This window comes from Daphnia magna, linkage group LG6, assembly GCF_020631705.1.
Source record: "Daphnia magna isolate NIES linkage group LG6, ASM2063170v1.1, whole genome shotgun sequence".
In the NCBI taxonomy this organism is placed as follows: Eukaryota; Metazoa; Arthropoda; class Branchiopoda; order Diplostraca; family Daphniidae; genus Daphnia; species Daphnia magna.
In genome coordinates this window covers 3316214-3337079 of record NC_059187.1, presented here as the reverse complement: position 1 = coordinate 3337079, position 20866 = coordinate 3316214, and the positions used below count along the sequence as shown (strand labels likewise).

General features: G+C 39.6%; 2 protein-coding genes and 5 long non-coding RNA genes across 12 annotated transcripts; 4 read left to right on the top strand and 3 right to left on the bottom strand.

Annotated features, from left to right (window-relative positions):
• Positions 1-1680: 1680 nt before the first annotated feature.
• Positions 1681-2442, top strand: LOC123473966. The gene is made up of 2 exons (XR_006648520.1): positions 1681-2030; positions 2122-2442. It is a non-coding gene; the product is annotated as an uncharacterized LOC123473966 (long non-coding RNA).
• On the bottom strand, positions 2035-3482 carry LOC116925635. 2 transcript variants are annotated; one of them, XR_004395604.2, is made up of 3 exons: positions 3092-3391; positions 2499-2986; positions 2035-2334 (listed from the first exon to the last, which is right to left on the bottom strand). It is a non-coding gene; the product is annotated as an uncharacterized LOC116925635 (long non-coding RNA). The 2 variants fall into 2 exon arrangements; XR_006648515.1 differs by having other exon boundaries at positions 2499-3482.
• A 39-nt stretch (positions 3483-3521) lies between these two features.
• LOC116925569 (collagen alpha-1(I) chain) lies at positions 3522-9448 on the top strand. Its single transcript, XM_032932289.2, has 7 exons — positions 3522-3659; positions 4693-4819; positions 6857-7221; positions 7421-7492; positions 7619-7803; positions 7880-8679; positions 8748-9448. The coding sequence occupies exons 4-7, from the start codon at positions 7481-7483 to the stop codon at positions 9215-9217; spliced, it is 1467 nt and encodes a 488-aa protein (XP_032788180.2). The 5' UTR covers positions 3522-3659; positions 4693-4819; positions 6857-7221; positions 7421-7480; the 3' UTR covers positions 9218-9448.
• Positions 9449-9771: 323 nt separating this feature from the next.
• Positions 9772-11745, top strand: LOC116925638. 4 transcript variants are annotated; one of them, XR_006648517.1, is made up of 7 exons: positions 9772-9920; positions 10019-10157; positions 10279-10425; positions 10498-10785; positions 10862-10944; positions 11001-11233; positions 11323-11745. It is a non-coding gene; the product is annotated as an uncharacterized LOC116925638 (long non-coding RNA). The 4 variants fall into 4 exon arrangements; XR_006648519.1 differs by having other exon boundaries at positions 10487-10785; XR_006648516.1 differs by having other exon boundaries at positions 10279-10785.
• Positions 11746-12903: 1158 nt separating this feature from the next.
• Positions 12904-13626, bottom strand: LOC123473965. The gene is made up of 4 exons (XR_006648514.1): positions 13440-13626; positions 13308-13376; positions 13113-13241; positions 12904-13054 (listed from the first exon to the last, which is right to left on the bottom strand). It is a non-coding gene; the product is annotated as an uncharacterized LOC123473965 (long non-coding RNA).
• Positions 13627-14241: 615 nt separating this feature from the next.
• Positions 14242-15336, bottom strand: LOC123473964 (PH-interacting protein-like). The gene is made up of 3 exons (XM_045175707.1): positions 14836-15336; positions 14557-14771; positions 14242-14496 (listed from the first exon to the last, which is right to left on the bottom strand). Exons 1-2 carry the CDS (start codon positions 15187-15189, stop codon positions 14592-14594), a joined length of 534 nt encoding a protein of 177 aa, XP_045031642.1. The 5' UTR covers positions 15190-15336; the 3' UTR covers positions 14242-14496; positions 14557-14591.
• LOC123466343 lies at positions 15256-17161 on the top strand. 2 transcript variants are annotated; one of them, XR_006648542.1, is made up of 5 exons: positions 15256-15436; positions 15539-15893; positions 15959-16225; positions 16292-16362; positions 16448-17161. It is a non-coding gene; the product is annotated as an uncharacterized LOC123466343 (long non-coding RNA). The 2 variants fall into 2 exon arrangements; XR_006648541.1 differs by having other exon boundaries at positions 15953-16225.
• Positions 17162-20866: the final 3705 nt, after the last annotated feature.

Here is a 20866-nt window from a genome sequence, read left to right as displayed (position 1 = left end):
TATCTTCATTATATCGTTTTAAATTTTATAGCACAGGAATAAATTAAATATTGGTGTGTTTTCATTATAACTATTGTTAATTGTCATCCATGGGCAATTGGGTTGGTGCGGGTCTGAGAAAAAAGGTTCAAAACCCGATTTTGGGAGAATCGGGAAAACTATATGTCCAAAAGTTTTAATACTTATAGGAATGGATAAATCTTGATAAGGTCTATCCAATTCTGCAAAAATTTTGCTTAAGGTGTACTAATTAGGAAAGTAAACCGCTTCGCCATTTTACGGGTAGGTCGGTGCGGTTTAGCGGGGCTAAGGAACCCCCCTCATAAAAATACGTCATATTTCAATAATTTATTGCGGGAAAACTATAAGGAAAAAATTAATAAATTTTGCAGAAATGGATAGCTCTTAGTAAGCGCTATCCATTTCTGTAAAATAATTAACATAATTTTCATAAACAAACAAATTTTGGACAAGACGTTGTTTGTAGTTTTTGCGCTCTAGATATATATACTAGATCCAATAGACTTAAGTAACAATATAAATTTTTTTTAAACTTTTTTGTGTATGAATATTTTTTCGTTATCGTTGGATTTTTTGTTTTAATTTATTAATTTATGCTATTACACTACTTATACCTTTATTAAATCGCTTTTCAATTTATAAAACAGGAATGAATTAAAAATCGGTGTGTTTCCATCAGAATTATTGTGAATGAACTTTCATGGGCAACTGGGTTGGTGCGGGCTGGAGAAAAACGGTTTCAACACCCGATTTTGGGACAATCGGGAAAACTATAAGTCCAAAAGTTTTAACAATTATAGGAATGGATATATCTTGATAAGATCTATCCATTTCTGTAAAAATATTGCTCAAAATTTCCTTATTGGAGAAGTAAACCGCTTCGGCATTTTTCAGGTAGGTCGGTGCAGTTTAGCGGGTCTAAGTTAACCCGCATCTCCCAGTAATACGGGAAATTTAAATAATTTTTTTCGGGGAAACTATAGGACCAAAATTAATAAATTTTATATAAATGGAAAGCTCTTGATAAGGGCTATCTATTTCTCTATAATTTATGAAAAAATATTCATACACTAAAAAGTTTCAAAAACAATGAAAATTATTACTTAAGTCAATAGGATCGAGTATATCTCTAGAGCGCAAAAACTACAAAAAAGTTCTTGCCCAAAATTTTTTTGTTTATGAAAATTGTCTTAACTTTTTTACAGAAATGGATAGCTCTTGATAAGAGCTATCCATTTCTGTAAAATTTATTAATTTTGGTCTTATAGTTTTCCCGCAAAAAATTATTTAAATATTAAGTATTATTCGGGGGTGGGGATTACCGGATACCCGCTAAACCGCACCGACCTACCGGAAAAATGGCAAATCGGGTTACTCTTCCAATAAGTAGTTTTTAAGCAATATTTTTGCAGAAATGGACAGATCTTATCCAGATATATCCATTCCTATAAGTTTTTAAGTTTTGGACTTATAGTTTCCCCCGATCATTACAAGATCGGGTTTTGGAACCGCCAACCCAAGGCCCATTGGATGACAATTTACACTTATTTAAGAAAACACACCGGTAATTAATTCAATCTATTATATAAAATGAAAAAAACAATTAATGTAAGTAAAAATATTGTATTTGTAAAACTTAATAAAGAACAAACAATAAATGTAAATAATAAAAATACACGAAAGAAACAAACAAATCAAAGCGGCAGCCCCACGGAAAACCACACTGTGTACATCAGGAAAATGTGGGAGCGGAAAGCAGAAAGACATAGAAGGATGTAAGGGTGAAGAGAGCCAATCAGAGGGCCGGGATAGTCCCACTGGGATGTACGGGTGACGGTCTCGACCCTTCGAGACCGTCTCGCGGAGACCAAGTTGACAAAACAGTGGGCGTTTGCATTTTCGTTGTTCATTGCTTTCGTGCAAAATTGCGAACATCATGCAAAGGTTTCAGGAATTAATGTTGGTCGCATCCATGTAATCAGTGATTGCACGCCCAGAAAAAGAAAAAGGTGGTAAAAATTTTAACTGTTTATTTCATGCCAAGATATAACACATGCAAAATTTTTCGGAAATTCAATTCGTTTGTTTGCTTTTTTTTAGATGGTGTAAAAACATGAAATAAGTAATGAAGAATTTTTAAAACATCTATAACAATTGTGGCAAAGGAAAGAGTGCATGCTGTTTGGCATCATCACACTGGCTGAACGAGTTGTCTTTTCCAATGAAATGTCACAGATAGAATCTATTAACTGGAAACAATAGAAGAAGTCTCTTCCAAAAGACACCTGTTGTTATATCCAATGGCTGTCTATCCTGCAAACAAAAGAAATAAGAGGTACAACATTTCAAAAATCAAATCTAAAAAAACAAACTAAAATGAAACGGCTTGATCTCTAAAATATAAAGAAGGCAGAGATATGATTAAAGAACAAACTACAAATTTAGTGCAAACAACTATGAAAAACAAATTTACTTACCATACCTGAGAAATCTGCAAACTATGTGGAGCAGCCGTTGGCACAGCAAACACAACAGTCTACGCAAAGTTCCCAGCAGTTACACAGTGCATAATAGAGACCCAGCCAGTAAAGACATTCACAGACGGTTGTCTGTTCAGGAGATGCCTGTACAGTTACTTCTTTAACCGGCTGAGGTTCACTTGTTACGGCTAGATCTGGTTTTTTTACCTCATCTGCCATGATTCTTTCTGAATGAAACACCCTAACTCAACTACTTTGGCTTGATTTATAAGGCAATAACAGAACGCAATGTCAGTTGGAAATCAACAAAGAACAAGCAGACACGACCATTCCCTAGCAACTGTCATTTGAGGGTTCGGAGAAAGCTATGGCGTTGTAGCCCATCCGAGTTGATAAGATCCAACCGGAAGAGCAAGTGAAGGTCACCTAGCGCCTAGCGGCCATGAAAACAATGGGTGGTTGTCCAACGACCGACCTTCTATTTCCTAAAATGTAAAATCAATTATACAATCAATCAAATCTAAAGAACTAGACAGTGTTCAGACAACATTATTTATTCAGACATGGCAAATTAGATATGACAGCATTACTTGGCTGTTTTAAAAATACTGAAAATGAGCTAAATATTTGATGTTCCATGGGTCAGCGAGTGCCATTTTGCTACAAATGAGTCTCTGCGTGGAATGAACCAACACACCCACAAGAGGCGCTCTCACGGGTGGAAAATCACTCTTACACCCCGACCGCCCCAACCTGAAACCCTCGTTTTTTTTATAGTATTCCCCCCAGAGAGGGAAAACAGACATTGGTCTATAACTCTGAATGAGCTAAATATTTGATGTTCCATAGGACAGTTCACAACTACTCGCCTATTTTTGCAGCTTTTTTTCGATGTAATGACGTTTAACTTTGTCACATCATTCTTCGGCAAGAAATTTATGACCATTGTCAAATGCTGTAAAGTCACTATTGTTTAGCAGTCCACCGTCTGCTCCGGGGTGTGTAGCCTGAAAGTTCACTTTGCAACAACTCGATCCGCCATTACATGCAGCATCGCGAAAGAAAGGGAAAGCTGATTCCAGATTTCCAGTGCCATCTCCGACATCCACTAGCCTTACTCAATTTACGAGTAAAGAACGTAATATTGATGGTAATGTGGTACGTATTTGCTTTACAATTCTCACGTTCCCATACCTGATATGTGTGAAAACTAAAGATTCTAAAAGGCCGATTTGTGGTTAAATTCGTTGTTTGAGAAAACTAAATACGAACGTCTAATGGTCGACAAACAACCGACCACTGACCGACACTAGACTGAAACGTAGCTTTTCTGAGAAATTTTCGTCATTTAGGCATTTTTGGATACGTAGGTCACTTTATGAACTACGATATGGTTCAACGTACGGGTTCAACTAAGAACAATAGGCTGATGATGTAAGTTAAAAAAACAGTGCGCTGTGCATTTGGCTACAAAATTTGTACCAAATTGGTTGGAGATTTAGAGTGCGTTATCGGTAAGGGAACAATAGAGGCGTAAAAAGAGAAATTGCTTGGGAGAAAAACTGTTCTAAGCCAGGATTCTAGTTGTTTCACAAGAGGGCAAACGAAAACGTTATAATCAAGAAATCAGAGAGTGAAAGGAGACGTATGCTTAGGGCCATTTTTTATAGTTGTTGTACTGAAAGTAGAAAAAAAAGGCAGTCGCGGTTTCGGTGGATGCACTAAATGTTTTTGATCGAATCTCATCCCAGACAATGCCTTAACATACAAAACAGGCCGTGCTTATTATTAGATTATGTTGCTGTTACGTAAAAGTGTTTTACACCATTATCTGCTAGGCGGCATGTGTCACATGGCAACTGTTACCCTTTACAGGAATTCGCAGTAAATGTCAATGATGCCGTAACATTTCCCTTCGGCACAGCATGTCCCATCGCGTTTGCATTGTGCTGGCTAATCCTAGCCTTCAAAACATGGACAATGCGGTTCTTTGGTAAATTTAGTATGGTATGGAATGCTTCGCCATAAAAGAAAAAAGCAACATATATCTTTGGCGTTTCATTTTGTCTTGTTTGCAAGCTAAACTGCCTCTGATCAATTCAGCGACCAAACCGCTGGAATGTTTTCCAAATACCACCATTCACCCAACGATCTAAACGCATTATACATCCACTTACGTATGTCTTTGCAGGTTTTGCTGCGCCTTTCCAGAACTACCAATTCGAATTAAAAACAAGGACCAGTAAAGTTGCAGTTCTGGAGAAGAGGGGCGTTACGTCGTTCGACGAGCAACAATGAAAGCAAAATGCCATAAACAGGTAGATCTTTCAACATACTGTATGGTACCATTCCGTCGTGTCTTTTCAGCTCCGTTTCTTGGAATGAACTTTCTTTATCAGTGTCGATTGTGACCATTCAGGTGTTGCGTAGTGATTGTTCTCAGTGATTTAGTAATGATTGCAAAGGCCGCGCGTGTCCCGATAAACGTTGCAACGTTCAAGGCCAAGACGAGTAGTAGAATTGCAGAAATTTCAATTGGTGGGCCATTAGATTGTAATTAAAGGGACAACGTACCCCTGAATTATTTATTATTATTGGAGGCCCACAAACATTTAAACAAAATTCATACAGATATTCAAATGAAACTGCAGATTTGACAGATTTGATCTGGACAGACAAAGCCATGATGATTTTTGACGTGCGTTAGGCCCATAGAGATTGAGTCGTTCGACTTGCTTTATTTTCAGCAATCGATTGACGTATAGGAGAAAGTGAAAACAGAAGCAGAACGAAAGCGCGATTATTCCTTTCCATTAATTTTTTTGTGACAACTGACAGCACTACATTGACTAGCCGATTATTCGGGAGAACTGGCTTGATTATTATCCAACATAAAATAGATCGAACATAATGAGGGAAAAAGAAAATTCCAGTGGTTTTTTTTTTCTGAAAGCATAAATTGTCAAACGTTGTCAGGGGCTAGTTCTAGTCCAAAATATGCATATGACTAGATCAACCGGCATTGCGTCATAAGATTCCTAATTATCTAATACCGACCAAGTTGTACAGACTTCCCGTCTGTATGAATTAGCAGCAAAATATCACAGAAACTTGATGTTGATTGACAATGTGAAAACACATGACGTAAAATGTGGTGAAAGTGCGCCATGCAAAATAGCCTGGCAATGTTAATATCGTGATTGAAACTTGTAATGTTTAAAGCTTTTACTTGCTCGTTCAACGATACAAAACTTGATTAAAAAAGAGAAACCTCTAAGAAAGGTAAAATTTTCTGTCCATTACTTCTTTCAATATTTTCAATATTTTAACAAAACGTTGCTTGCGCACAACTTCAATTACACCATTTATTATGATCAGTGGTACGTAAAGTAAATGAAATTTGGTCTTTTATTTAAATGTGCCCTCAGTTGTAAAACACGCACGTGATTCAAATCGTTAGCCTAATTTCAAGATTATCGTTGTTTTCTCATTTCTACTTTTCTTTTCGAACGTTTAACAAGTCACTATCAATGTCACGTCGTTTGAATTGTGTCACTATTTGTGCGACACGAAAACTGGATTGACACCCAGTCAAAATTCCCTATTTCGACCCTGGAACAAGTGGAACGCGACGGGCCAACATAACCTGTCGTTGTTTATACGTACTGACAGTTGCGCAATACGTCTCAAACTACGCAAACAATTCAATAGAGTTGGCTAACGTCCGAAGTTGCCAGTTCGATTAATTGTGAAAAAAAAAATGGACACAAACTAGTAACAGTTTTTGCATGGCGGCTTACGGAGTTTCGCCCGTTGTAGTTTTAGTTTTAATTTTTTCCATTGAAATTATCTTTCTTTCCATTCATAATTGGATCACGAAATTCCTTCGTTATCAGGTAATCTTGTAATTTTTATTTGACCTCGATATAGACTGTACTTTATTTATTATTAATTTTTTTGTAGACGTGTTTACTTTCTGTAGCAGACAAAAATGGATGTTGTAGAGGAAACTGGCGGGCTGATAAGGGAGCCCGCCAGTTTTTGTCTGCTACAGAAAGTAAACACGTCTACAAAAAAATTACTTAACCCTTTGGCTAAGTTTTAATTGTCGAATTTTCTCACATATCTGTTCAAAAACTTTCCTTTAGACTATGTGACTGTTATTTCGAAATCGATGTGAATCATCTTTGGTACCTTAACACTTAATATGGCTATGTTAATGCGTGTCAAAACTGACGAAAAGATATGAATTTGAAATTTGAAAAAAAAGGCGAAAGAAAGAGAGAGAAAATCGGTATCTGGACTTGATGTGTTTCTTAATTCTAAAAGTATCAAAAAAAATTTCTTTTATAAAGGTATCAAAAGCTGGTTGCGATAACAACGTGGACGATCGAGTTTGTCAACTCCATTTGAAACCGCTATGGGTTAACGGCACGTAAACAGCTCAAACCGGGGGTACTCCTTTCACTTGTGTAGATCGCTGGTGATGGATATTTTCGAGCCACCGACGTAAAGGAGACTGGCCGATGCAGGTACGAGTCTGGACATTCTATTAACCTTGCACCTTACACAGGTTTTCCAGGTTTTTTTTTGAATTGGTATCGTTTTCTGTACACTCACGCGACACTTTAAAAAGAAGCGGTTGCCGATTTCTGTTCACCATTCATCGTTGGTTCGGTGGTGAATAAGGAAACAGCGTCCGTTAACAACTTTATTAAAGGTATTAATCGCTTTATCCAAATTGCATCAAATACGCGTCTTTAACGCGTTGCGCTCTTTTGCGATCATTCACAACATTTTTGTTTTGCAATTTTTGTTTGTCAAAGTTTACTTAATTCTTCACATCTTACTAAAAGAATTTCCTATGTCGTGTGAGGGAAATGGCTGGAACTAAATTGTTCATATTTTCATTTTTCTAGGAGTTCTGTTTAGTACTGGAAGCTGATTGAATATATTTGCTGATTGGAAAACTAACAGGAATGAACGCAGTAGTAAGTTGACTACATAGTACCTAATAATATGTTTCGTTTCGTAGAAACAAATAACTTTCGAAAAGCGTTTCTCTGGCATATCATGAATTTATTATTATTTTTTTAATATATTTTTTTCCTGAATAGATTATTTTGAGTTTCTTCGTCGCAGCGGCGTTGGCTGCTCCTTCTCAGTATGGCTCTGGCTATGGACAACGTGCAGAAAAAGTATCTTCATACACGGATGAGCAGTGGGCATCATTGAATCCTATTAGATCTGAAAACCCATACGAGAACGAAGAGATCCAGAAACAATGGGCCAGCTTTCTTCAGTAAGTAAAATTCACTCCGGATGAAGAATGGATTATAGCAAGGGACATTTCTAATAGAGAATTTAAATTGTTTTAGATACCTTCCCTGGTTGACGGGACCTGTCGGTCCTGCAGGACCCCAAGGACTCACTGGTGCTCCAGGTGCTCCTGGAGAAGTCGTCGTTGTACCAGGACCGCAAGGCCCCGTTGGTCCAACTGGCCCAGCCGGACCTAAAGGAGACACTGGAAGTGCAGGATCACCTGGAGCTCCCGGTGAAACTGGCCCTCAAGGAAAAGATGGTTCTGATGGAGCACCTGGACCTCAGGGATCTAAAGGCGAACGAGGTGATGATGGATCCCCCGGAGCTGCTGGCCTACCTGGAGCTAAAGGAGAGAGAGGAGAAACGGGACGTAACGGCCTACCAGGTTTTGTCGGAGCTCCAGGTGCTCCAGGAAAAGACGGTCGACCAGGGGAAGCCGGACCACAAGGACCAAAGGGTGATACTGGCGCTCCCGGTCAGACTATTGCTTCCAAGATCCCTGGCCCACCAGGTGCTCCAGGAGCTCCTGGTAAAGATGGAGCTCCAGGCGCCCCCGGTTTAACTGGGCCAGCTGGCCCTGTAGGCCCACAAGGATCTCAAGGACCTTCCGGCAAAGATGGTGCTCCTGGACTCAACGGCGGACCTGGTCCCAAAGGAGAAGACGGAGCTCCCGGATCCCCCGGAGCTCCTGGCAAAAATGGTCTTCCTGGTGCCCCAAGTACCCAACCTGGACCCCAAGGTCAAACAGGGCCTCAAGGACCTGCCGGTGTACCAGGTTTACCTGGTAAGGATGGTCTTAACGGCGAAGCAGGTGCCCCCGGTAAAAATGGAGAAGATGGTGCTCCTGGCTCCCAAGGTTTGTAAATCAACACCATTCAGCCATCTTTCGTCTGTTTCTTAAAAACAAAACAATTTTACATTCAGGTCCTCAAGGCGAGGAGGGAGTACCTGGCAAAGATGGTCTTCCTGGTGCAACTGGCCCTGCAGGAGCTCCAGGACCTCAAGGACCTCAAGGAGAAAGAGGCGTTGAAGGACCCCGTGGACCTACAGGCCCAGCTGGAGAAACTGGCCCCACTGGCCCGGTTGGACCTGAAGGCAAAGTAGGACCTGCAGGATATCCAGGTGCCACTGGTCCTAAAGGCCCAGCTGGACCTGCTGGACCCACTGGCAAACAAGGTGAGACTGGTGCCCCGGGTGCCCCAGGATATCCCGGACCAGTTGGACCTGCTGGCCCCCCAGGAACAATCAAAGGATACGAATCAAATAGCGAGTATGGATCTGAAAAGAAAGCAAAGGAGCCTGAATATGGGTCTGGAAAGAAAGTGAAAGAGGTCTCTGGTCGTTATAGGACTACCACAAAGTCCTACAACGATTCTGAGGAAGAACGTGCTTAATGGTTGAATACTAAAATGTTAAATCCATCAAAACTGAATACCTTCAGTTTCGGAATAGTTAATGTATAGTTAACAGGGCGTGATCGGTCATGTCGACACACAATTTTGACGAAAAAGCGATCATTGCTGTATTTTATTTAAATCTAAAGTTTTTCCGTATTGTTTCTTGTTATATTGCACATCAAATATCGAATTCTATTTGGTAAACCTGAATACACATACGGAAATACATTTTTATTATTTCAATCTGTATAGTGTGTGCATTTGCTACACTGATGCATTACTATGTTTTACTGCCCATGAGGCGATTGGGAAGCTTATAGGATGATGCTTGACAAGAGATAGCTATACGGCCTTGTTTAAGCAGTAATTACAAACTAAAACTATTACACAGTGATAATTACAAATAGTAATGACCAGTGGCACCGAAACCGAACCCCCTCTCGGTTAAAAAAATTCAACAAAGAGGGACCAGCCACACACGCCAACTCGATTTGAGGTGAACAGCCTTAAATTTTAGTAGTATAAAAAAAATTTCAACTTCGGAACAATGAGTCAATGACAGATATACATTTAGCGAAGTTACATTTGTCTCCATAAGAGGCGCTAAAAACAGTTGCTCATCAGGCAACGTTGGAATTATGGCGCACCAAGCTCACTAAGAGGCTGGAGTAACACGAGACGCAACGGACGAAGCATCTTTGTAAGTTATCGACAGATCGATTTCCTTGGCATGGGTTTCCAACTTTCCATATCTTGGTACTTCTACTTCTCATTTGTACTAAATTGATTCTTATACAGGTGGTGTATTATACATGCATCTCACGTTTCATACCGCGTGTTTGCAGTTGTATCTCCTTGAATCTTTTACATCCAACCATTTGAGGTGTGAAGCTGTTAACAATGGGAAAAATGTGTGTAATGGAAAAACTTTTGATTGGTAATGTTTTCTTGAGATGATACGAGCTACTGAATTTACTCTTCCAAATGGTTGAGAGCAAGCGATAATATTGATAATTATCATTCCCATTCAGGTTATAATTTAGCTTTTTTTGTTTAAGGTATCTGCCTTCATGGTTCAACAAAAGTTTTATCACCGACTAGGAGTAGTAGATCTACTCCTAGTCTGTGGTTTTATGGTGAAGATTTATGGTAGAAGAATTTAGTAGGAGGAATGTCGAAGGAGCCAGAGTTGTAGGACTGCTTAAGTGATAAAAAAAACCGTCATTTTGCTTTTTATTTGTGTAAGAATCCGTAACTGAATGCTAGTTCTTTTATAGGTGTAACACATTGTGCTTATGAGATGTTAATGTTGGCACTGCAGTTCAGCTTCTTGATGCATATGAGTGGCTTAAATCTGGTTTGTCCAATTGGTGTGGCCTTTAGAATCAGCAAGTTTTTGTTACTGTATAAATGAGTCACTGTGAGATAATATTTTTTGTGAATATAGAATAACCAAAACTCGATATTTTTGGTATCAGCATAAGAGATTTTGAAATGTTGTAGAGCCTGCAACCAAGGAGCTTCTGGAAGGACTGATTGTGCCACTTAATTATTTGTTCCCTTGTGTAAGTGAGTTGCAACACAACTTACTGGTTTGTTTGCCACCCATTATGTTCACTTTTGTGGTTTCTCAAATATTAGGGTGTTGCTGATGGAACAACCATGATCATGTCGGATTATCAAAGTTCACACAATGTTTGAACCTGGCAGGGATCCAAGAAGAGGTAAAAGTTTAATGTTGAATATTTTGATCAAGAAAAATAAGTGGTTGGATCTTTAGAGAACGAATAAGGATTCGGGAGTAATAAGAGAAACCACCGGCCTTCCGTTTTCATTTCGGGCTAGATTTTTGCCAACTTAAGCCATCGACGCCAGCACTTCGTACCAATCAACGCATATCAAGCCTATAAAAGCGATGTGTATTTAGATTATTTAAAAATGAGTGGGGAGTGGGAAATAAATTTTGAACAGCGCTGGGCTGACGAAAATTTTATCCAGCTCAAAACACTCAAGGTAATATTTTTTTTGTGTGTGTTTAAGGAAGACAATTTTCGTTATTCGAACATGCGTGAAAATGATTGGCGTATCTGTTTTCCTGGTAGGACATGGATCTCCTGGTGAAGGAAATTAAACAACGACTAAGTTCCATTGGTATTGAGGAGGCGATTGAACCCAATATCACACCATTAACAGAAAGTGAAAAGGCTCTGTTGCTCCATGTCGTCCTCTACGGAGCTTTCTATCCAAATTACTTCACGCGTGACGCCGTCAGTGGCCAAATAGATGAATTCGAAGATCTCAAGAGTCTCTCTGGATTGGATCCCTTTAGCACGGTTCGACTACAAGGATTCACTTTCTGCGAACCGCATAAAGCATATGGCCCACAAATGTTGAACAACATTTCCAATTTCCCAATAAAATGGTGCTAATCAATGTTGATGTAACAAAGGAAAATAACATCAAACAGGTTGTCCCAAAAATCATGGAAGAATCTACAGGAAAAATAGACCTTCTTTTGAACTGCAGTGCTATTCTACATCCCTCTGGAAAAGGCGGGAGGGGTTGGTCCAAAATTGGTCCATTAGTCCCAATCCGACTGACTACAGCTGTTGGTTCCTGCTTTAGTGGCATGCGATGTTGTTTTGCTATTGGACGCCCAAGCATCGGCACATGCTCCCCAGTCATCAACGGATTGTGTTTCATTTGGACGTGGGGCTATTTCTTTTTCGGTCGAATCAGCTATGAAAGAGTCGGTTTTGCACGAATCAGCTATGAAAGAGTCGGTTTTGCACGAATCAGCTATGAAAGAGTCGGTTTTGCACGAATCAGCCTTTGCACCCTAGTCATCGTCGATTGGAGCTTTTCCAACTGTTTTCTCTTCCCCGTTTTTCTTACAGCGCTCAATGGATATTCTCATATCTCTCCTGGATGCGGCATTCTAATCATCACAGTCAATAGCCGGTGATATCGTCAAATTGCACGCAGAATTTGATTCTTTCGTAGCAGTCGTCCAATCGTCAGTAGGTGCGCCCAATTCAGATGACCCTTTCAAAGTATCTCCTTGGGAGCGAAATATATATATATATTTCCGTATGCAATCTTGAAACAGAACGTAAATACCTTGTGAATTGAAAACAGTAGAAGTGTCCCACAGTTCTAAGCTACCTTGACAGTCAGTTTTGCCACCACTGACAGGCAATTTTTCGGGTTCTTCCGTGACGATTACACTGGCCTTGAAAAAAAAAAAAAAATCAAAATTTTTAATAAGTTTGATTGTAGCAAGTACCCAAGGTTAGATTTCATAAAAGTAACACGAAACATTGAGACCTAAATTGAGAAAAAATTTTTTTAAACGATAGAAGTCAACCGAAAGTCAGCTAGGCAAGGAAGCAAAACACAGTTTAGAAAAAAATTTTGAAGGTACTTACTTGAATTGTCTGCAGAACACTCTTATGTGATGTAATTGACTCGTTATTAAGTTCAACATATTCTAGCTTAATGTGTTTCTATTCTATCTTAATGTTTACAAATATGTTGTTGTCTGCTAAATTTGACAAACTTGAAAGTTGTAACCAAATCAGTTATAATCATGGCAGTTCGATGTACTAGAGCGATATTTAAGAGAAATGGAATAGGTATACGCAGGTATCTTTATTATTCTTTCTATATGGGTCATATTTATATTACTAAGTTTTTTCATATCCATGTTTTAGCAAGTAATGGTTTTCTACTTCAAATACGGCAACTTATTTCCATAAGGAAGCGGGAAGAAAAAGTCCAAGTTTAAACGGGAAGATTAGGCGCATCCAGGTACGTTGTAGGGCCAATCACATTCTAATCGAAATCAAATTTAATTATATAATTGTTTGACATACTAAGAAATAAAACTTACGGCTGATGTAAGAGTTGAAGGCAAGGCTAGCTGGACAGTAGTAAGTGATAATCTTGCCATTAACACATCGGTAGTATTTGGTGCAGTTGGCCGGATCAGCATAATATGTTCCTTCGCTTGTGCAGGTCACTTTAAAGTAAACCATTATAATGCAAATCTAGCGGCAAAAATTATACACGCAATGACGTTATTTACTAGCTTTTGTCGTCGTTATCGGATATTGCGTTGGAGTTGGAGCTGGGGTTGCCTGCAATTCGGTAAGAACTGCTTGGACAAATTACAAAGATTAGTGCGTATTAAAATTTCACAAAGCATCATCGAAATCACATGTCGGATACGCTCCATTTGTATGCCTCTTCCTGGAGGGCTACAGCGCTGTTTTGCTTTTCGAAATACATCTTCTCGTAGCCTGTGGACCGGTCAACCCCATCCCACCTGTAACCAGGCAAAATACCAAAGCGATTGGGAGCAGCAGCAGGACCTTTGTAGACAGGTCTAGCGGCAGGTCTAGGTTGATGGTTGACCTTTTTCTGCAATGTTGCACTGCTCGGGCGAGACACAAGTGTCGTTGAAATGAGTCTCATCGGTAGAGGGCTAGAGGCGGGTGAAGTGGGTGGGAGGGTGAAGAAATTCGATTGGTGGAAAAGGCCAGACGGCGGCCATCATGGATTTTTGATCACCCATCCCCTCATCCTCGATGCGCTGGGCCAAATTCCCTCCAAAAAAAATTGGAAACAAAAAGGTTTACGAAAAAACAAACAAAAGTATTTTAAATATAATACATAATATTGCGGTGCCTCAGTCTGGTAATACTTGGGAGACTCAGTGTAGTAAGCTGGAGCAGCGTATGTTGTGGTGTAGTACTCAGCTTTCTTCGTGTAATACTCCTGGGCGGCAGTTGTGTAGTATTCAGTTGCCTTTGTGGTATAGTATTGAGGAGCTTCGGTGTAGTAAACCGGAGCGGCATATTAAAAAAATTTTAAAAATTTTGTTTGCCAGTGGATATACAACAATTGAAGAAGCAATCCTCTGTTTTAGCCGTTGGCTGTGGTGCAAAATGCACTTTCGCCCTCGTAACTTATAAATTTATGGAACCGGACGGCGCCATCTTTTTTTTTAATTATTTAAATGACAAACAATAAATTACTTCGTTCCCCGATCGCGAAACCTTTTATTGCACGTCATATGGGGTAATGGCAACTAATGGCGAGTTACATTACAAAGTCGGTAATGCAAATGGAACGGCTTCTACTGGCTTCTACTCTAAAAGCTGATTAAATTTATTTAATTTTTCAAACAAAGTGGAACAGTTTCCATTAATTTGTTCCAGTTGTTCCAACAATACATGGATATCCTTTTGGATGTCAGCTTTCAGCTCCAGAATCTAGTTAATAAATAAGTAATTAATTCATCTCTGTAATTAATAAGAAAGTTAATTAATTACCTGTTCTTTATTGCTGTGACGCGTAATATTGTTGGCTAGGTCAATGAACAGAACTGAATCTTCGGGCTGTTTGAGAGTTCCAATGGATCCTTGCACTGCTGTTTGGAGATTTCCAATGGATCCTTGCACTGCTGTTTAGAGAGTTCCAATGGATCATTGCACTGCTGTTTCCAGCATGGATCAGAAGTCGTGGCTAAAGTAGTAGGTTTAGTTTTCTGTTGAAATTTAAAAAAAAATGAAAAAGTTGAAATTTTAAAAATAACGCAAGTTCATATTTACTTTTGGTTTTGGTTCGTCTTCTTCTTTTTCATCTTGGATTCTGTATTTTTCCAAGACCTGTTGGTACAGGGCTTTGACTTCACTAGAATCCTTGTTTCGAATAATTTCAAGACACAAGTCCGAAACGACTGATGCATTTCGAACAATGTCTGAAGTTGGTAGATTGTATTCGAATGCGTTGATGTAAATATGGCTTACATCATTCTCTACCGCAGACACTTGTCGATAAAAATGGCTTTCCAGTCTTGCTTGAATTGTAGATAAATCCATTGGGTACTTGACAATGGAAGCGTAGTTAGGGTACTGTTCGAGATTGACGGGTTTCAAAAATTGTTTTGCCACGTACATTTTCATGACCTTTTTCAAACTAGCTACAATTCGGTCACACTATATTGGTGTTATTACTAGCACCCAGATATGAATAACAGACACTCATTAGAAATTGAAGGGTTTTTGATAATCAGAGATAAGGAGATGGCTCACTCCACGTAAAGCCCAGCAGTCGACATTTTCCCTCCTCCCCCTCTCTAGCAGACGAATTCGACTGCGCTGCTCCTTTCGGCCAGCTCCGGAATCCCGGAGCTTAAAATTTACCTACTAGGTAAATTATTATTTAAGTATTCTATTACTCTGGTTAAGTTCACGCTTTAGAAAACAAGTTTTGCTTTTATTAAATCTGGCTTTTCTTTTGGTTATTAATCAGAAAACAAGATGACGCTGCTGCGCCTCTAATGTTTGTTTCGTGATTATGTGTGACGTGTGAAACCCGTGTTCGAATGTTTGTTAACTGTTTTACATTCCAAAAGAAAAAAAGAAAAGAAAAACATGTGGTGTGCTGTCAACTATTAAGTGTTTTCATCCTGTTGTGTGTTTTGGAAGTGAAGCACATCAAATGGATTAGTCCATCTGTAATGGGTATTCTTGTGATCATCGATGACAGCTACCAAACCCACAAACTGTTAGCACAGACTAGAAGTAGAGTTTTCTACTCCTAGTCTGTGCTGTTAGCATCCTGAAACATTTGCATTCCATCATGCTATGCTTTAGCTCATTTAGAGGTATATAAGACTTACATTTTGGTCAATACTATCCGATTGGCATTGATTTGACTTTTGAGATCTAGCTTGTGAAATTTTAATTGCAAAGGATGTTGACCGTGTAGGAATGTCACCAATGGTGCAAATCCTATGGCTTGGAAATTGGATACCATAATATCATTCTGCCTAGCTTTGTGTATTCATCATCTTCTGTCAGTTTTGATACGACAAGTGCACCATATTTCTTAATGTTGTGTTGCCAATGAAAACTACCACCATTTCAGCAGTCTTCTTGTCTTTTCTACTAAGCTTGTCAACACACAAAGACATGGAACTCAAAACCATCACCTTCGGTAATAAAAATGTTTTCTTGTCAAGTATTGCTATTTTTTTTTTTTAATTTAAATATCCCATCATAGGACAGCCAAGTCTTTGCCTTCTTCTGCTTAATTGCTGGCCCTGAAGTCTTTCCAGCCTTCGGACAACAGGCGTAAGTCAAATTGCCTTCTCTGTTATAGTTACATAAACAATATTATGTTCCCCACTTACACTTTTTCTTCACATTTACCATCTAGATCTATGCCATTTTCCTCTTCCGTTCCATGCAAAATTGATCATCAAGATTCTAAGTTCTACCCCTTCTTCGCTTCATCGTCGACTCGTCCTCGCCCGTCGCCCCGTCTTCTCCTCGCCCGTCGCCACGTCTTCGCCTCGTCCGTCGCCCCGTCTTCGCCACGTCCGTCGCCCCATCTTCGCCACGTCTTCGCCACGCCCATCGCCCCGTCTTCGCCTCGTGGTCGCCCCGCCATCGCCTCTTCTTCGTGGTATTGTTGAATTTTGTAATGTGTAGTGTTAATTAACCCGTTGGCTGCCACCCACTTTGATCCCTTTTTTTTTTTAGCTTGTTAGGGTCCGGCAGCGCTGTTCTGCCCAATGGTCTATATGCCATGGGTAGGACAGTTGCACAAGCCGTGTGGCGCAACGTCGATCGTCGAGGCAATACACCAGTAGGGACTCCCTCTTGTCGATGCGGTGATGGTTGCCTGGGGTGTGTATTCCCATAACGGCTTCCATCATCGTGTCAGCCCGGACTTTTCAAGTCCCCCTTGGTCGCGATCCATTTGATCGCGATGTAGCTAGCGTAGTTTAAATGTGGCGTGGCAGCCAACGGGTTAGTTGTATGTATTTTTGTTTGTATTGTATGTTGTGTATTGTATTTTGAAACGTATAAAATAGTGGTGGATTTGTGGGTGGATGGTGGGACAATAAAATGCATTTTCGTTATATTATTTTCTTTCGTAATTATTTATTTATTTGGGCATTATCTGAGTTGGGGATCGAACCCAAGATATCTAACGTGTCAGCCGCTGGCTTTACCATTAATCTAGCCACGATTTAATTTGTCTGCAATAGGCATTCCATGATAACTTAGTGTGGAGTGCATCACAAATTATACATAGCCATTAAAATTTGAAATTCATAGCGTAAGTATAGGTATGGCACAACCATATCGTACTTAGCTGAGGATTCAAAGGTCTATGGTTTGATTCCCAGATTGAGTAATGTTGCTTGAGAGTTGCGGACATAACATTCTCGATGAGAAATAATATTATAAAATTTTTGTTCATTTTCCATTTCGACATTAATCGTGTTCGATAAACAAAAAAATCCCTATATTTTCAACTAATATATGCTGCAGAGTCTCAAGTGGGAACCGAACCCTTATGCTTCAACTTCCGAAGCAGATGCTCTACCATTGAGCTATTTCCGATATTTTTATCATGCTATTATTTATAGCCATTCTAGGAATAAATTCTGGACTTACAAAAATATTGTTGCCTGTCCATTGGATGGCTTGCAACATCCACCTGGCAATTGCTTGTGGTGGTAGTGGCGCATTTAACGTCAAAAGAAAATATTGTAACCACCACAGCTCCCTGAAAATGCAGTAGGCTACAGATTAAGTTGTGTATTTGTCAAACAAAACAGAAACAAATTGCAGAAATTTTTGAATTTTGTACTAAAAAGAATACAAACAGAATACACGACAGTTTTATCAAAACCAAACAGCATCCACCGAAACATAGACACAAACACGTCGCAATCGACATTACACACAACAGTTCAATTTTGCAGGAATGTCTTTAGTTCGTTGACAAAATTTTCTTCGACATAGTTGAAGCAGACTGGATATACATAACTATAAAGTGAAATAATCATGTCAATTGGAGGGAGGATTTAGTGATAGTAAGGCTGATATTCTGAGCTTTTTTTGTGGTACATACAATATATACATATAATTAAATATATAAATAATTTGAAAAAAAACAAAACAAGTTGATATACTAAGGATATTCAGGGGAAGTGGGAGTTTCAACAGCAATGACACGCTTTCTTAAATATAAATATGTTTCTCTTTCTTTTTTTCTTTTCTATTTTCGAAGTGAAAATGAAAAAAAAAAGAAAGAAAAGAAACATAAATTCTCCTTTCCGTCTCTGATTACCCACATGCGAAAAGTTCATATTAAATAACAAGGAATTTTCTTTTCCATGTGATTCTTTTCTGGACATGGCAAACGTCCTCTTCTTCTAAACATGATTGTATTTTCACCTTTTGCCTTTTTTCAAACACGTTCAGCATTCGGTAGATGAGGCGGTGAGCTTCTGTTTGGCAGCAGCACTCCGTTGCTGTTCCAGCACAGCTCGATGGCCACAAGATACATAGATCCGACGCCTGCTAGTAGTGCAAGACCGTCGGCTCTCGTTGCAATTGATTTTGGTGGTTATTATTGCACGGACACGGATCGCCCCCGCTACATCCTGCCCTACGTTCAATCTCTTCGTTAGCACGATAAGAAAGTGTTCCGCTTTTATGTTCTTCCGTTTCATTGGTTCTTGTTTAGCTGGCACCTCCAGCTTGTCTCAGGTCAATCTTCATGAAGCTGTGGTACCACGGCGAAGCGGAGTGTCTGTCCTTGTTGGAGCCCCTTAAATGTTGTTGGTGATCATGGGCCAAACGGCGCGAGAAAGTTCGATGGGATAGCAATCTGGATGTGCGTAGTTGTTTCCACGAGACCAATATATACTCCCATTAGTTGGCTGTTTTTGCTCGATCAACGCCTATTATTGCTGCTGCAGCTGGACTTGTTGCTGAACTTATGTCTACTGTTCGCAAACTTGTTGCTAACGGGGAGAAGAATCATTGTTCCGAGCTGCCATTGCCAGAATCACGTCTGTACGATTTGTACGATCCATTCTAACGAAATCAAAGCGATAAATCGGCACATTAGTTTACCATATATTAAACCATTCATGTCTGGATGAGAAATATGATCAATCACCTCTGGTTTGCTAGTAGAGTTGACCATTGGCTGCCGTTTCAAGGTGCGAGCGCTGGATCGCAATAGGCTGTTTTTGGCGTTGAGCCGCATACTGCTATAGCCGTTGCTGATTCATCGAAATTATTGTTGATATCAATTTTTCATTCATCGAATAAATGACGAAAGGAAGTTAAGAGACAGAAAAATCGTGGCCAAAAAAAAAAAGTCGAAACGAGTGTGATGTCATGATGGCAGCCAATACGAGTGTGGGCAGAGTAACGACGGTGACGAGGCGACCGATGAATTTTTTCCAGAAGAGATCAACTTCAGGATGAGGTAACGGTTGGCTAGAAGGCGAAAAATGGTTGGTTATCTCTTCCAGTTCAGCTGTACCCTTTGCATTATACTTAATTGATGTTAGTCCTCTACAATTGGCTGGGATCTCGTGAAGGATCAGCAGCAAACGCCAGACTGCAATCAAATTCACTGTTTCTAATGTTTTCATCATTAGTCCCTTCAGTCGACTGTTGCTAAACGCAACAGGATAATTTCTGCAAGTGGAACGCAGCACCAAGCGCCGAAACGGTTTAAACAATGTGAACTCTATTAACAAGGAATCCAATTAAAACTGTACTCTACTACAATTAATTAACTGATCTAGTTATCAAACAAATGATGAATAATACCATGAGATCACATATCAGCTAATCCTGTCAGTTCCAGTAAATGAGGTTTAACAAGAAATGGACCAATAACTAGTGTAGTAACACAGGTAGAATATTCAAGCTGGTAAGGTCACTAAGGCTTGTTTGCTTGTGCACTCACAGAAATTGCACAAATGAAACATCACTTAAAGGCTAGGCCATTAAGGAATCCAAAAGCCAAAAGAGAAAACTATGATTATATGAAAGTATTGTTGAATATGGTTGAATATAACAAGGCAACAAACTGGGAAGAGCGGCAACGCTGCACAGGGAGAGAAGGGGTAATCCAGAATTTTCTTGTACGTAGACAAGACGGTGTGGCGTATGGTACTCTTGAGAGTAATACACAGATTCCTTTTGCTACAGTTTACTCAAAGTGTGTTAGTTGATAACCAACAGGTTATGGGCCCAGCTATACGCGTAGCTATATTTTTTTTCTTTCGTTCGTGTTTTTTTTTATAGTTCGGAAAAGTGAATTGAACTGATCTTCGGCGATGGAAAAGGATGGACGCCGCCATGTTGGATGGAGCCTTGATGGCAGAAACTACGAATCATGGAAGTTCGGGATGAAATTGGCACTACAAAGTGATGAGCTCTGGGGAATTGTTGACGGGACTGAACAAAAACCTGATGTGGTAAGAAACAGTTATTATTCTTTGTTGTGTTTCTTGCTAGTTATGTGTTGATGGAAATTGGTGGCCAGCAAGGCCATGAGGCTATGTTGTCAGTATTTTTTTTCTTTCCTTTGCTATGGTCTGAGTGAACATCTACAAGACAGTTTAGTGTTTTTCCATATCGTGATGATATGAGAGGGATTCCACATTATGACAATGTGAGAGGGATTCGGCATTGAGAGAATGTGAAGAACCGAGTAGAAAGCTGGTGCTTTTCCACATTGTGACAATGTGAGAGGGATTCCGCATTATGACAATGTGAGGCCGAGCATGGACATCAAAAAAAAAAAAAAAAA